At 52.0% G+C, this 14,868-nt stretch overlaps 3 protein-coding genes across 3 annotated transcripts; 1 reads left to right on the forward strand and 2 right to left on the reverse strand.

The window, feature by feature from the left end:
• Window positions 1-475: 475 nt before the first annotated feature.
• TGME49_249180 (bifunctional dihydrofolate reductase-thymidylate synthase) lies at window positions 476-7,509 on the reverse strand. The gene is made up of 10 exons (XM_002367211.2): window positions 6,693-7,509; window positions 6,063-6,199; window positions 5,266-5,597; window positions 4,605-4,854; window positions 4,016-4,109; window positions 3,564-3,636; window positions 3,018-3,159; window positions 2,525-2,617; window positions 1,580-1,890; window positions 476-1,042 (listed from the first exon to the last, which is right to left on the reverse strand). Exons 1-10 carry the CDS (start codon window positions 7,007-7,009, stop codon window positions 959-961), a joined length of 1,833 nt encoding a protein of 610 aa, XP_002367252.1. The 5' UTR covers window positions 7,010-7,509; the 3' UTR covers window positions 476-958.
• Window positions 7,510-8,300: 791 nt separating this feature from the next.
• AP2XII6 (AP2 domain transcription factor AP2XII-6) lies at window positions 8,301-10,920 on the reverse strand. The gene is made up of 2 exons (XM_002367212.2): window positions 10,487-10,920; window positions 8,301-10,033 (listed from the first exon to the last, which is right to left on the reverse strand). Exon 2 carries the CDS (start codon window positions 9,808-9,810, stop codon window positions 8,971-8,973), a length of 840 nt encoding a protein of 279 aa, XP_002367253.1. The 5' UTR covers window positions 9,811-10,033; window positions 10,487-10,920; the 3' UTR covers window positions 8,301-8,970.
• A 126-nt stretch (window positions 10,921-11,046) lies between these two features.
• Window positions 11,047-14,068, forward strand: TGME49_249200 (Ctr copper transporter family protein). The gene has a single exon (XM_002367213.2). It carries the CDS (start codon window positions 11,324-11,326, stop codon window positions 12,029-12,031), a length of 708 nt encoding a protein of 235 aa, XP_002367254.1. The 5' UTR covers window positions 11,047-11,323; the 3' UTR covers window positions 12,032-14,068.
• The last annotated feature ends 800 nt before the right edge of the window (window positions 14,069-14,868 follow it).

Genomic DNA, 14,868 nt, shown 5'->3' on the forward strand with positions numbered 1-14,868 from the left:
TTCTCAACAGGAAAAAGCTCATAAAGTCGCGGCGACAAACTGGTCACGACATGACGGCACAGACAGCTGGAAGCAGTGTCCTGGGTCGATTGACGTTACGAAAAACGCTTCACGCCGAGAGGCAAAACGACAAATCAGACAACGTAGCAAGCGAAGAAGATGGTGACAGCTAAAAGGTTTTGGTGCTCTCTCAGAAACGATTTCCTCGTGTCACTGTAGCCTGCCGGAACACTTGTCAACCGACTGTGTCCACATTTTTTATGCGCACTGACTGGCATGAATGGCCAGAGGCAGGCATCAGCAAGTCACGTAGGCCAACGCGTGCGCAGAAACGCTCAAGGCTCGATTGTGGGTGGGGGTTGGTAGCATTTTATCGACCTAAACAAGGTTTACACTTAGGTGGTGCGGTTTTCCTGATCTGGACGGATTCAGCGGTCGCAGATTATCGATCTGCAAATGGTGTACACTTAAGTGTCGCGGCTTATTTAGTTAAGGGAGCTTCGTGGTCGGAGCGTAACAAGTCAACAGAGACGTATCGCCAATCGTTCGCGGTGAAGAGTCGAAACTGACAGCACATCGTAGGGAAACTGAGAGGGTGCTCCTTTCTCTCCGTCGTTTGCACTGCACCATCCTGCAAGTGCATAGAAGGAAAGTTGTCTGCTGTCGTGGGCAGAGAGCAACAGTCCAGCACTCTAGCGGCATACAGAACGATAACGTATTCACGAGTGGATACACGCACATCTGCGTCACCCGCAACTCGCTTTCGTTCTGATTGACAAAAAGAAAACAAGGCGAGGTGAGACTGTGTGAAATGCCACATGAAGAGTCATCCCTTTTCTTCGATAAAGGACACAGGGGTCTCTGGCACCCCCTCGTCAGCTCTCTCCGACCCGAGGCACTCTCCCTGATCCCTCCGAAAGGAGAGGAAAACGAGAGACGGGCAGCTTCTGTATTTCCGCTAGACAGCCATCTCCATCTGGATTCGTCCGTGCGGGACGTAGCCCACGACCTCAAAATCCTCGGCGGTGAAATCGTCGATTTCCTGGTAAACGAATCCATAGAAACGCGGCACCATGCGAGCTCTTTGGGCCATCGAAGCGCCGAACACACGCGAGAAACCTATGGCCGTTGCTGTCAGGTCTAACGCCAAATCTGCCGGATGATACAAAACTTCGTGTGATTGCTTCTTTTCCGTATTCTGGGGATCAGATACATGTGCGCTGCCACCGAAAATGGCACAACACACCCGCGAAACACGAGACAAAAAGCAAACACAGAAAAACGCTCAGACGTCCTCACAACCGCGTGGAGACAGAAGCATTCTTGAACATTCTTTAGCAGTTCGCCCGCGCTAACTGCACCAGTTTCCTCTATTGGTCGCGTTCCCCCTCGAGCCACGGAGGTAAGGCATTCCGAGCAAATGGGTTTTCCACCTTTACCTTGACCTTTCTTCCACGTTGCACCCCTGCCTTTCTGACTATAGGCCGAGTCGAGGCAGCGGCGCAGAGCTGCAGTCTCCCCTGCGCGTCCTTCTTCTGCTGGCATCGACTGTGGTTTTTCCTTTGCAACTTGTGCTCACCTTGATGCGTTCCTTGTTGAGGATGTTCACAATGGGGAACGGTCTCGGTTCTCTCCGCAGCTGCTCTTTTAAAGCCTCGACATGGTTCGTGTAGACATGCGTGTTCCCCATGAAGTGAATGAACTCCTTAGGTTTTAGGTTGCAGACGTGTGCAACCATGAGCGTCAAAAGCGAATAGGAAGCGATGTTGAAGGGGACGCCGAGGCCGACATCGCACGACCGCTGATACATGATGCAGGACAGCTCCTTCTGGTCGTTCACGTAGAACTGGCACAACAAGTGACAAGGCGGCAGCGCCATTTCGTCCAGCGCTGAACCCAAAAGCAACAGCGTAGGAGAAATGTGCACGGTGAGAGAAAACAGCGCGGAGGCGCCACCATCGCCGTGGCTCGAAGTCCCAGATTCGACGAAGAGCTGACGCGAACTGCGATCGAGGCGCAGCCAACGCAGAAAACGCGAGCACCTCGGCGATAAAATAGGGAAGACGCTGGTAGGTAGGCAAGGCACGAGAGGGAAGAAAGGCGCTGAGAAAGCGGGGGCGGACGAAGCAACGGCGGCGGAATGGCAAAACCACGGAATGGCCATGTGCAGAGAGATCCAGGGAACACACACGAGTACTAACCGGGGGCAAACGCTGCGAGCAATGAAAGGCGGGGGGCAGCCTGCGGCGCGGGAACTGACAGACAGACTACTAGGCATACAGACACCAAGAAAGACGCAAAATGGATGCAAGACAGAGAGGCGTTGCGGGTACAAACACGCGACATCGTTTGCGAGAGCTGCAAAATGGAAGTAGACTGAGGTCGTTTGTACTCAACCACGGCTGCTCTTGTGCCTTTCCCATGTGAAGACGCAGAGACGGCACAAATGCAGAGAAAACATGAGGTTAAAACGCATGCATGGGCACCTGCGACAATAGACAGATGAACGACACGCAAGGCTCACCTGCAGGATTCCAGGCAGTCATGAGCATGCGACGATCTGTTGGATTCGTTCTCAGCATCTGGATCACATTCTTCAGCTGGTCGACGCCCTGACCTGCAAAGAACACAAGTGAGAAACGAATTGCTGGACGTCTTTCTTCTCCAGGCCCCTGACGCTGTGCATCTGCGCAGACATGTGTGAACGCAGGTGTAAAAGGTTCCAGAAAACAGCATACAAACACCGAGGCCTGGAGGGATCACGGGATGGGCGAGTCTACATCACCTGATGAGGCCATAACCGGCTTTCGTCCACCTTGACATCCGTCACAGGATGAGAGGGAGCACTGCGTCGTACATGTATATGTCTGTTATGTCATTTCCTGTCCGCGTCTGATGGAACTTGCGTTTTAAAATGGCCGGATCTGCACCTGAGGCAAACCACGATTCAGCCAGGTTCTGTTGTGCCAGAGTTCTTCCGCTTGTGCCCCTTCCCTGCACACATTGCCGGGATATACCTGTGTAGTCTGTGTGCATGTCTTTGTATGCCGCGCCGAAGTGTCTCCACTGGAAGCCGTAGCCCGGGCCGATGTCTCCGACCTCTCGGTGGGGGAGATTGCGCGAATCGAGGAACTCGCGTGTCACATTCTTGTCCCAGATCTAAGACGAGCAGGCACCAACACCACGGCGATCAACAGGCATGAGAATCTGCTGAGGCTACGCCCCTACTTTGTGCGGTTGCGAATCGAGACGCGTTTTCACAGAGCAGACGACGCCACGGACACGAACGCACAGAGTGGAACATGCGAAGAAGAAAGTCAGTGCTATGGGAAGGTCTAAACGATCCCATTAGCAGCGTAAGGATCAACTTCTGACAGCGCAGGGTACATACACTCGCGCCGGTCGCCACGAGGCAACACAACGGACGTTCTAGAAAACATGTAGACACACGCAACTATGAGTGGTGACTCGATGGTAATGCCACGAAAGCAAAAACGAAAAGAAACCAACGCCGTGGAGACATCTGAGCTTCGGCAGAGACAAGAGGTACAACGTAGACTTGCCTTCACGCCCTTCTCAGAAAGATGGTTTGCGTTCGTGTCGCCGCGAATGAACCACAGCAACTCCTCGAGGACCCTGCGAAACAACAGACGACCGACACTGTTCAATGATTTCCACTCTCCTTTATCTGTCGCCTTCGCCGGAGTTTCTCTGCAGCGACGCCACATCACCCCACCTTCGATCTGTGCTCTCTCAGGCCATATGCAAACCAGTGCGCGCATAAAAAAACGAACCCAGAAACTCAAAGGAAGGTTGCGGAAACTCCAGACACTCAGAAACGGGGGCACAGCGCATGCAGATAAACAAATCTGGTTCGTGCGTGACTCTAAAGTAGCGACTCTTCACATACTTGACATGTCGAACACGCACACGGACAAACAAATTTGTACGTTGGTTGTCAAACAGTTAAGAATGTCTGAAGTCAAATATATGCATTCACTGAAGACGCCCTTACCCTTTCCAGAACACACGCTTTGTGGTGAGAAGTGGAAAGGCCTGATCCAGCGAGTAGCGCATAGTGCAGCCGAATTTGGAGATGACACCAACGCCTGAAACAGCGAAAAAGAGAGAAGGACGAGGAGCAGAAGACATGCACAGAAGGGCATCGGTGTGAAGCACGAGGAAACGCGCCGCACAAAAGATGCGCCGAAATATCTCTCTGTTCCTTCGCCTCTTTACAATGGCGAAGGGTATTATTCAGAATACTGGCGCAGGCCTTTTCTGACCCAGGAACCGGCGAACCTACAATCCGATTCACGGTGGAGGGAGGCGCGTACAAATGACAGTTGCTTGTCGAGACGCAAGACGTGGAAGCTCGTCTATCGCGGAATGCAGACTGTGAGTAGAACACAGTTAAATAGAGGCAAGGAAACGAATGACAGAGGTAACAGGTGAAGATGGAAAGACTGAAGAAGCGAACGAATTGAACATGGAGCAGAAAAGGAAGGCGGCGGAGAATAGCAAAGGGTGGATGAAGCAAAAGAGGGCTTGCGGACAGAATCACAGGAGAAAACGGTGTGGCTTTTTCTCGCAGTCGCCGTTACCCGTTCGGTCATCCATTGTCCTTCCATTGTTAATAATGTCGGCAATGAGATCAAGGTACTGGAATTCTTCATGGCCTCTAAAGTGAACATGCGGAACGGCCCGAATCAGTTCCTTTTGCTCGCGTTTTTTCCGGTCTTCTTCGTCCATCCACGCCAACACCGGGGCAATGGCTGCGGCCGAAGAAGGAGCCTGCAACCCGTGCACGGGAGTTGTCTCCCTCGTGGACGTCAAGGAGCTCATTGCGTTGCTCTGCAAGAGTCGACAAAGGCAGAAAACGGGGCTCCGGTAGGCGTCCCTGTATATCGCCTCACTGTGGAGCGCCTTCTGGCTTTTCAGGAACAAGGCAAACACACGGATGGCCAGCCAAAGCTGCTTCGGAGACGACTCCTCCAATTAAGTACGATACACGTTCAGCACCCGTCATGAACATAGGAGGAAAAACGACAAGTGGTGTACTCGCGGCATCTCTGTCTCCAGGGTCGCAGTTATTTCTACACACCTCGCACGGCGGGTGTCTCTACTGAATTTTTAAAAAAATCTCCACAAAGCATTGCTCTTGATATCTTTGTAAATCCACGGTTTCTCCACATTTTCCCTTCTCTTCGTGTTTCACCTTCTCTTTGTTGTTTTTCTTATCTACGCGCTTCGGTTGCCTCTTACCGGTTCCGCAGTGGCTGCGTCGTCAGTCTTCCTTCTCTTCTCGAGAACCACAAAGTCGTAGGGTACCCCGTTGTCTGAGAAGGTCTTGGAAATGAAGATGGGTCGATACGTCGCTTCATTGTCCTTCTCTCTTCCGAGCTCCGGACAAAAGGGAACGAACACAGACTCGGCAGGAGCTGCAGCCTGCGCAGCAGTTGATTTGTTTGAAAGAATGTCATCTCCGGGGAACGCAGGGAAGAAAACGTCGCACGGAAACTCGCGGGCTACACGCGTGATGTACAGGTGAGAGGCAACGCCCAGAGACAGCGCTGCCTCGTACAATCCCGCTCCTCCTGAAAGCACAAGCCGAGAAGGGTGGGCAAACAGGCGACATAGTCTGGACGCACCAACAGGAAAGAGAGAGAAGCCGAGCCACGACGCCACAGGAAGCAACGCGAGAAAGAGGACAACAGCTGAAGGAAAGAACCACGGGTGTTCGGTGACGGCCCACTGAGCGCGCTTTCGCAGTGAAGGGAATAGAAGGCGTTGGGGAAGGTAGAAACAAGAAGTCACGTTCAAGTGGACAAAGCGCTGCAGCAAGTCAAACGGCGAGGTAAGATTCACAGCCACATCACACAGCATAACGGGCGTCCCTCTCGCCAATGCCCTCTGCTTCGTTAAAGCTGCATGTCTTTTCATCCTTGCCAGTCTTCCCTGTATCTTCTCTAGATATTATCCATACATCTGTATATACATGTATACAGTTTCAGTACGTTTCTGACCAAGAATGGAGTTCCAAGGAGTTTAGGACAACATACCCACGACAAAAATCTGGTCGACAGAATCCTTGTACTCTTCCTCCAGAAGGCTGAGAGCTGCTGGGAGTGAAGCACAGACTCGGACGCGCTGCTGGCCTTCAGCTTGAGGCTTCTCCGCCGCAATGTCTTCTTCTTTGCTGATAAACAGAGACGAAGAAGAAAGCCAGAAAAAAAGCGTAACGGAGGTGTACGGGCAAACCAAATGTGAGAGGAAGGTCTGAAATATCCATGGAGGGCCAGGAAACCTATAGTTGCATCGGCGTCTCAGTATATATGCATCTGCATATAATTCATATCAACAGTCGTGTGTAATATCGGAGGTTTCACGGAACTGCTTACACATGGAGGTACCGGCGCAATCGTGACTTGATGCAGAAATGTTTGCCCGTTCCGGGTTGGATTTGAGAGACTGGACCGTCTTCGCGGCCCCGGATATGTTCGTTCGAGAGTTGAGGATAGTTGTGTGCCCCCCGGCTCCTCCCTCCGATGAGCAGATTCGCCGTGTGCTTTTTGTTGGTGTGTCTACTAGACGACGGATGTTGGGAAACATTTGAAGACGTGGAACAGCGTCCACACTCTTGGAGATTGACACGTCTCAAACAGCGTGTGGCGACTACTGTGTGTGCTCACAGGGAAGAGGAAACGACGATGTTCAATCTGTCCACGAGGGGTCTAAACTTTCGAGGCATGCTTTCCCAGGTTTTCCGTCCCATGACAACGGCGTTGAATCTCTTGCCGACTGATGGAGAGGGAAGTCCAGAGTCGCCCGTCTTTGCAAATTTCCTGGGAAGCCACCCGTTCAGGCGACTGGCTTCTTCGGGCGTCGTTTTTGTCACACGAGAAAAGTGTTTGAAATCTGTGGTCAAGTGGGGCCACGGGAGGCCGTTGTTGATGCCGATGCCCCTCTTGGGGGTCATCGCGACGACCAGACACACCGGTTTCTGCATCTTCCCAGACACGACAACGCCCCGTAGAGCAGAAACGCACTACTAAAGCGAAACTTCACCCGTCCCTGCTGCACTCAGAGCAGTGCTCAGCACTGCCGTGTGGTAAAATGAAAAGGTTCTACGAGACACGCGTCTCCGGATCAACAAGCGAAGGATCTGCACACCTGGTCTCGATGTCGAACAAAGCACGGAGGAGAGACGGAAAGTGCTTACATCGAACACGGTTATCAAACCCGAGAAAAAGAAACGAACAGAAGAAAAAGGAAACCTCCGCATACTTTTAAAGAATGAAGTTCCCCGATTTTCCCAAAAATGGCGTCATTTTCGCGCACGGCAGTCAGATAACAGGTGTAGCGGCTGCCCACCAACAGAGACGGCGCGGCCGACAGGACGCTACTGGGACTGCGAACAGCAGCAAGATCGGATCTTCCCCGGGCGGGTTTGAATGCAAGGTTTCGTGCTGTCGAAAAAGAGAATGGAACTTAATGTCCACGTAGTTCGCGCATGAAAAGCGTCCTACCACTCAAAAAAGACAAAAACCGCACTCGCGGCGTTGAATGTGCGGGGGAACGGATGGCTCTCTTTTTTGGAAAGCGAATGCAAAAAGACAAGACGCAGACGCATACAACGTTAGTCCCCTGGCACGAGAGATAGAGGTGCTGGGGGCCATTGCGGTGTCGTGGATTTACCAGTCATGGACGAGATCGTTCCGGAGCCTGTCTTTCCTGAAAGTCTGAAAAAATTGCGGGAAAGTCACGCATATGGAACAGCACCGGGGCGGGACAGAGTTGTCTCGACAACGAATGACACACAGGAACTACGCGGGGGGTGAAAATCGAATGACATGCTAGCGTTCAACTTCTGGAAAGGTGGTGGCTTCTCGATCAGGAAACTCCGTTTTCTAGTGTTGAACAGGTGCGCTCCGAGAAATCCGCACGCGGGCTAATACGTGGTAAGACAAAAGACCAGCCTGTCGCCGGATTTAGAAGTCGTGGCACTACATACGGACCTCTGTACGAGACATGCCGATGCCAAGGGCGTTATCTGGTGCTGCGTGACCGCCAGTTTCAGACAGTACCGCGTCTACTAAGTTTGAAAACGCATATGAACGCGTTTGTCGGTTACCATTCATTCTGCAACTGTCTCAGGCATTGCGTGAGCAAAGCGAGCGCCTCGCTGGTAGTCCCAACTGAATATTATCGAGTAAGCACACTACTCCACGGACATCCCTAGCGCTCTTACCTGTTCGTAGGGCTAGAGAAATGATTCGGATATGGTTACACGTGACCACGCCAAAGTAGAAAGGAATTAGCATAACTCAGTCAGGCAGTCTCCCTGAGGACACCTGCTTGATGATTTGTGAGGACGACTCACGGGATTTACAGCCTGGTGAAGCTTCTACCCGGGTAAGGGCTCGGAGGAAACGTGGTGTTCTGCAACTGCGACACATGGTGTTGAATCCCCTGCGATGCTATCTGGCAACAGAAAGTGTTCACGGCGAAAAAAGATGTGACTCTGAGACCATGTTCTTCCAGGGTGCTTGCACCTCTTGGATTCTACGGTAGTGAAGGATTAACAATTTTCCCGTGGCGAACGTCACTCTTTCCCTGTGTGTCCTTTCGCCAGGCCATACGCGGTTCCCGACAATCTCACTGTTACTAAAAGGAGTCGCATTCGGCTCTCCCCCACGGAAGCTACTCACACCCTGCTTGCAAACATCTGTGAAGCTTGGCAACAAGATGGGACACTGTTCCTGTACACAAGGAAATATAGTTTCCCCCATAAAACCACGATGGGAGAACCGGGACAAAAACCGCCGTCTTCGTGAGCATGGTCACAGGCAGACAAAACAGCTGCTCGAGCCGACGTCGTCAGTGAGGACATGCTGAAGGCGAGGAAGAATTTTGTGGCGGTTGACACCCTCTCTGTAAGCTAAATGTGGTTGCCATAACGCCCCAGCTCTAGGCGTTTTCGAGCGCTGAGTCTGGTGGGTGATATTTTCCCGTCTTTAAATCAGCACGCTGGACCGCAGCCATCGAAACGGCACTATACGAATCGTTGGATATTTGGTTGCCGCCACCCCCCGACGGAACTGGTTGATGCCTTGAAGTCTTGTTACGCTCTTCACGCTTGAGAAGACTCTCCACCTCTCCAACATCCATGCATCGCTCACGTCTGGCAATCACAGCCATCTTGCGAGCTTGAGAGTCGCCCCACAGGTCGATGGGGAAACTCACCTTGATTTGCCTGCGGGTTTTCGGATGTATCCAGTTCGCAACATATTTCTGCTTTTGGCGGTACACACCGACGGGCAGTTGTTCGTCATAAAATTTTCTCTTCCGGCAGCCTTCATTACCATTTGGGAGGCTAGGTGTCTCGTTCTCTGAAGCGACAGTCGCGCTGCGTCTATGTTCAGTTACGTGAAGGCACCTTGACCTGTTTTTCTCTGTGCTGCCCTCGTCGAGGTTGTGTCCGCGGCCACCTGCACGTGAAGCAGCCCTTGATTTGTGTGTGGTTCGGTACGCGTTTGCTCCAGCTCTGCGATCGGACCCTCCGTTAACCGTCGTGGTGCCGCTCTTTGTGGGCGACCCTGTCATGGACGTTTCAAAGCGCTCCTTTCCCGTACAAGCTGCCAGGACGTTAGGTCCTAGATGAGCCCGCGCAGCCTCGTGGGCGACTGGTCCAGTAACAACAGACTGGAACAGAACAGCAAGGAGTCTCTGCTTCCGGGAAAAGTAGTCACCGTCTTCGTGCCCCGCTGGAACTTGCATTGCGTCCCCGTGTCCGCCCGCGGACGGCATCGTGACTCAGTGGAGGGTCAGTGCCAAAAAAGTGTGATTCACGAAACCTACAAATCGTGCGCGTCAGATGCCGCCTAACAGCTCCTGGTAGCGCAGATCAGCAGCAAGGGAGCCGAATGCGGCCTCGGGGCAGCAGCCCGTCCGCAGCCCTCGTCTCCGAACATAGCTTTGACAGCGAGGGTGTTTGTGTAGAAGTGCGGAGAATAAGCCTAGCTCAGAAACCCTAAAAACCGACAACAAACAAAGACTCACAAAACGTCAGGTAAATACTGGACCAAATCGAAATATCCATCTTCTGGAACCTACTGATACGGACACCGATGACTGCTTCGTTTAAAGCGAAATGGGCCCGGCCACCCTTGGCTGCAACATGCTTGTAAGCAAGCGCAGCAATGCTCATCTGAAATAGGAAACGGAACACCCATATTTCCATGCGTCCTCTATGGGGCTCCCCCCCTTTAAGCAGTGACGCTTATCTTTTTTGCTGCATCCGCTGTCGAAAGTCACTGCTTAATTCACACCGTGCCCTGCTCACGTGAAGCGTTCTCTTGAAACTTCTGGCAAACCCAGCAAGCGGACCGAGTCAGTGTCTACCACAGATTACACGGAGTCCCTCACCTCATTTACACAGGATGCTTTTCCAGAATCGCATTGTTCAAAGCACTCAAGAGCTTACAGTTCGCGCAGGCGCATTTATGGGTTGTCAGACGTTTCGTGACGTTTCCAATTTGGGCAGCGGGAGTCGTTACATCTCTCTGGTACGCAGCCGAATTCCAAAACTGTCCAAAGCCTGTTGCCGCTGAACTGAAAAACGGTGGCAGTGCCAACTCTTGCCTAGGGGCCAGGGAGTGGTCACAGAAAAACGAATACGTAAAGCATAGTCAGAGGTCAAGGCCGGTAGACTTACGAACATGGCCGTGGTGGCACACGTACAGTCGATTCGGCTTCCGGTTTGTTCGCACCAGTCTGGGCCCAAGAAAGACGACAGAAACAAACTGGACGTACGACAGTTTCCGGACCAACCACGGGTTTCATACTCCAGAAATGTGTGCGAGAAACGGACAGAAAACCGCCACATACATCAGAACGGCTGGGGCAAGAAGGCCCGCGCTGAGGCGAAAAAGTTCAAGCCTTCACCAGTAGAACCTGCAGGTTAGTCTCCACCCTACACAACGCATGCGCGGCCGGAATTTCCGCTTGCTTTTGGCAGTTCGTCTGATACTTTCATGCGCTCGAAAAATGGTCCTGTCCGACAGTTTCTGCGGCATCTATTGTACTTTGCTTGAGTTTATGTATTTCATTCTTGGAATCTTGAGGATCAATCGGTTACTAAACTGTCGAAGACTTGATCTTTCTGTAAGCGTCTCCCTGGGACTCGGTCACTCGCTGGTCTGTGCTTTGGCATGCCGTTGTTGGGGGGCCAGCCCGCCACAAGCAGCACAGACACCAGTACAACCAACCTGTTCCGAAAATAAAAAGTGCTTTCCCTTTTTACATTATATGAGGCAACAAGATGACAATCTCGGCCTCATCAACAGCTCGTGGGTGTGCGGCGCCTCCGCTGCACGCCGAGACAGTCGCCCGGTCTCCTCCATCGGTGAAGCCTGCAACATGGTTGCCGCCTTCGTCCTTGTTTCAGGGGCGCTGGACGAAATTCTTGTTGGCAGCAAGCGCACTTTTTGCGGTCACAACCCAACCTGTTCTAGGTCGGCTCAGCATAGACGGCATGCCTCTGCCCATGGCATTCGAGGTGTCAACCAGGGTGATCTACCTTTTTGAGGACTGGCCAACAGAGACCACGACTCAGTTTGCGGGTGCGTGTGTCGCAACATGTATCTTGGGATTCATTTGCGTCATACTTAAAGTTGTTCGGCGATACGTGGAGAAATCCCTCGTATCGCAGGAGAACGTAGGCAAGACAAAGCTTATCTTCGGTAGCTTCCCGCTGTATTCCAATAGCGTGCGCTTCCTCGTGGCTTTCGTCAACTACTCGTGGGATTACATGCTCATGCTTTTGTCGATGACCTTCAACGTAGGCATTTTCCTGAGCCTTTTGCTAGGGATTGCCCTTGGTTTCCTTTTTCTCGGAGATCTCATGAGTGTCGAAGTAGGGTCAACCAAGAAACCGTGGAAACCGTGTCAGTGTCCGAATCACCCTTGCTACACACAGCAAGAAACAGGCGAAGGCACGACAGCTCAAGCGTGCATGTCACCTGCCTAAGGCGGTACATCGGGAATCACCCGAAATCAATATTGACACAGATTTCAGAGGCAGCGCTTGAACCGGGCAGTTGTCCACCGATAAGCAGGTGTCTCGGGAAGCCGGCGGCGGAATGTGTTGCCGGCACCCGGAGAACTCTCCTTTACCACAAAATAATGTCGGGATCAGAAATAAGGGCGCCAAGGGTGTCTACGTCCCACATTCTTGACTTTCTGCTGTATAACGCCTCGATGAAGTAGATGGCTCAAGCGCTGTTACTGGCGTCCACCTCGCGAACGAATAACGAATTCGGAATGCCTCGCAGCTGGTTTGTTGGGGGTGGAGGCGGGGGGAAATAGAACTGGACAAACTGTGTGTGCGCGCAATTCCGGAGATAAGGCAGGTTCGTGGATGAGTCGTCTGTCGCTTCCCGTCGCCGCATTCCGTCGGAGCACATCCATCGACAGGGGCTAGCGCGAACGGGGAGGCAGCACGAAACATGTGAAGTAGCTGTGACGCCGTGTATTACAAGTGCTCTGAGCATCGTTTCTTGCTCTCTCTCTAATCTCGGAAAACGTGCGGTACGCGCGTAGTTCTTGATATCCCATATCGGTGTCTGGGTTGGATTCTCGGTGACCCCGGTCCCTTGTGTAGTGGACCGTCTGACTTGGGGAGGCTTTGTTATTATGGACAACATTGGCGATTGCCGCACTCAAAGTCACAGTATCTAGGCTTTTAAATTTCGAGAGTGACAGGATAGTGTCGTAGAGGCAGAACCAGTTAGGGTTACGGGCGCCGAGGCTGCCGCAATGCCGCGTGGATAGGCGGACGTTCGACACTACATCACCGAAGTGGACTAGCGAAAGGAGCAGCAGAAACAAGAAACAGTTCAGTCGCGCTGCGTCTGTCTTTACTTTGAGACACATTTGTATATAGCGATTCCTCGTGACTGGCTGTGTTGTGGCACGCTTCTGATCCTCCGGAGCCACTACCGACACCGAAGGTGTCTGCACCTCCCTTCCCTTTGCTGTCTATGGTGGGATGTATATTTTCCGTCTAATTTTTTGTGTTGCCAAGTGCAATGGGGAGAAGTGGTCTACATCTCTTTCCGTGCGCATCTGATCTCACAGTGAGGTTTCATTATGTTGGCGTATACTCGATACGGTACTGAGTGTTTCACCACCAACACCGGGAACTTTTTTGGTCTTTCGGAACTCCTCATGTTGCAGCCATCGAACGTTCAGAGCGGGTATCAATTTTTTTGCCGCATACCGTTGATAATCATCGTTTGTTGTAATCCAGCTCAGTTTTGAAGGCACCATGGAGGAAACAATAATTCTCTGCTGGTGGGTGCATGGCGGAGGGAACATCGCCACACTGTCAGGTTTCGAGGACCTTGCGAGTAGCCACAGCCACTATGGATTGTGTTAAGACCAGGCAATATCCTAAACTTTTCAGACATTGGGAGGTCTCCTTATGTAGAGTAAGAATAGAGGTTCAACCGCGGGTGTGCCCACGGATTACTGCATGTTTAGATCCGCAGGCCAAACTCATAGGCCTTGAACACCGTACTGGAATCCGCGCTGAAAATAAACAGGGCACGTCTTGGGGAAAGTTCCTGTGAATTGTTCGCGGGTTAGAATGGAATAGCGCGGCGTTCATTGTCGACTGTAATCGTGGGACGGATAGCGCCGTAGCTCGCACTCTTTCCCTCAAAATCAAATGTCATCAGGGTTTCAGAGTAGCGACACACATGACTAGAACCCGGGGGGAAACGAACCGCTCTAGGTGTCACGCTGCGAGATGGGCAGCTGCCCTACCATTTTTTCGTTAGTTGTCATAGGCAATCAGGGAAATTCGGCGGAACGTTGGTGGCAGGTGTGTGTGTGTGAATTTTCTTGAAGTGTGGTATTGCATGGCATGTTCGAGTCTGACAGTTGAAGCTGCAACATCGTGGTTTTACCACCCGCTATGCACACCCACTTTTGATTTTCTGAGTGTCCTTATATCCGTACGGGGCAGCGAAACTCAATCTTCCACTTTCACATGGAACACCCCAGTGAACAGGGGTGCTTGACGAGCACCTGACTTGCGGGTTCTCTGTAAACACACCCTATCGGTCACGTTCTCGAAGACTACAGCATTGCACGGCTTTAGAGCCCAATCGAGGACCAGGGAATTTCATCTGCAATGGCCTGCTTCACATTAACATAGTTCGCCACGGAACAGAAACTAACGGCAGTCAAACTCCACTAACACAGACTTGGTCGTATGTCCGTTGAAGGAGAAAGTCTCCTGAAACGGGTGAATGTGTCGGCCCTGCATGACATGATGCTTAATCCGAAGGTGAATAGATGTTTCACAGCAGCAACGCTCTCGTTCCGTCATGGATGGCTCTTTTTTTTCATTAAGTTACCTGGCCTCAGCCCGGCCGCCTCACGTGTGACACGCCAGTTCGAACACACGCATATGACCCGGCGTATGCGCCTTACCTCAGGACAGTGCGGATGTTTGTTGGATTCCTCCACACTCTTCTTGTGGTTTGCATTGTCAGGAGAAGCTCTCCCCATCTCACCAGCACAATGGCTGTCAGATGCGATCCTAGAGGTGACTGAGCTCATGCATGCTGTCGATTAGCTGCATGCATCGTCTTCACTTGCTCCTCTTGCTGTGGTGACTCGCAAACAAGGGCTAAGCAGAACGCGGAGCACTCAGAAACTGTGACCTACACTCTTTGAGCTAAGAGAGACACATGTTTCCTTTACAGCAGAACGTTTGGCCTTGAAATTCCGGATGCTTCTTCACTACGAGGCTCTTTCATTGCCTCTCACCGCTTGCATGCGCGCAGTGGCGAAGCA

Source organism: Toxoplasma gondii, chromosome XII (assembly GCF_000006565.2).
Source record: "Toxoplasma gondii ME49 chromosome XII, whole genome shotgun sequence".
Taxonomy (NCBI): Eukaryota; Apicomplexa; class Conoidasida; order Eucoccidiorida; family Sarcocystidae; genus Toxoplasma; species Toxoplasma gondii.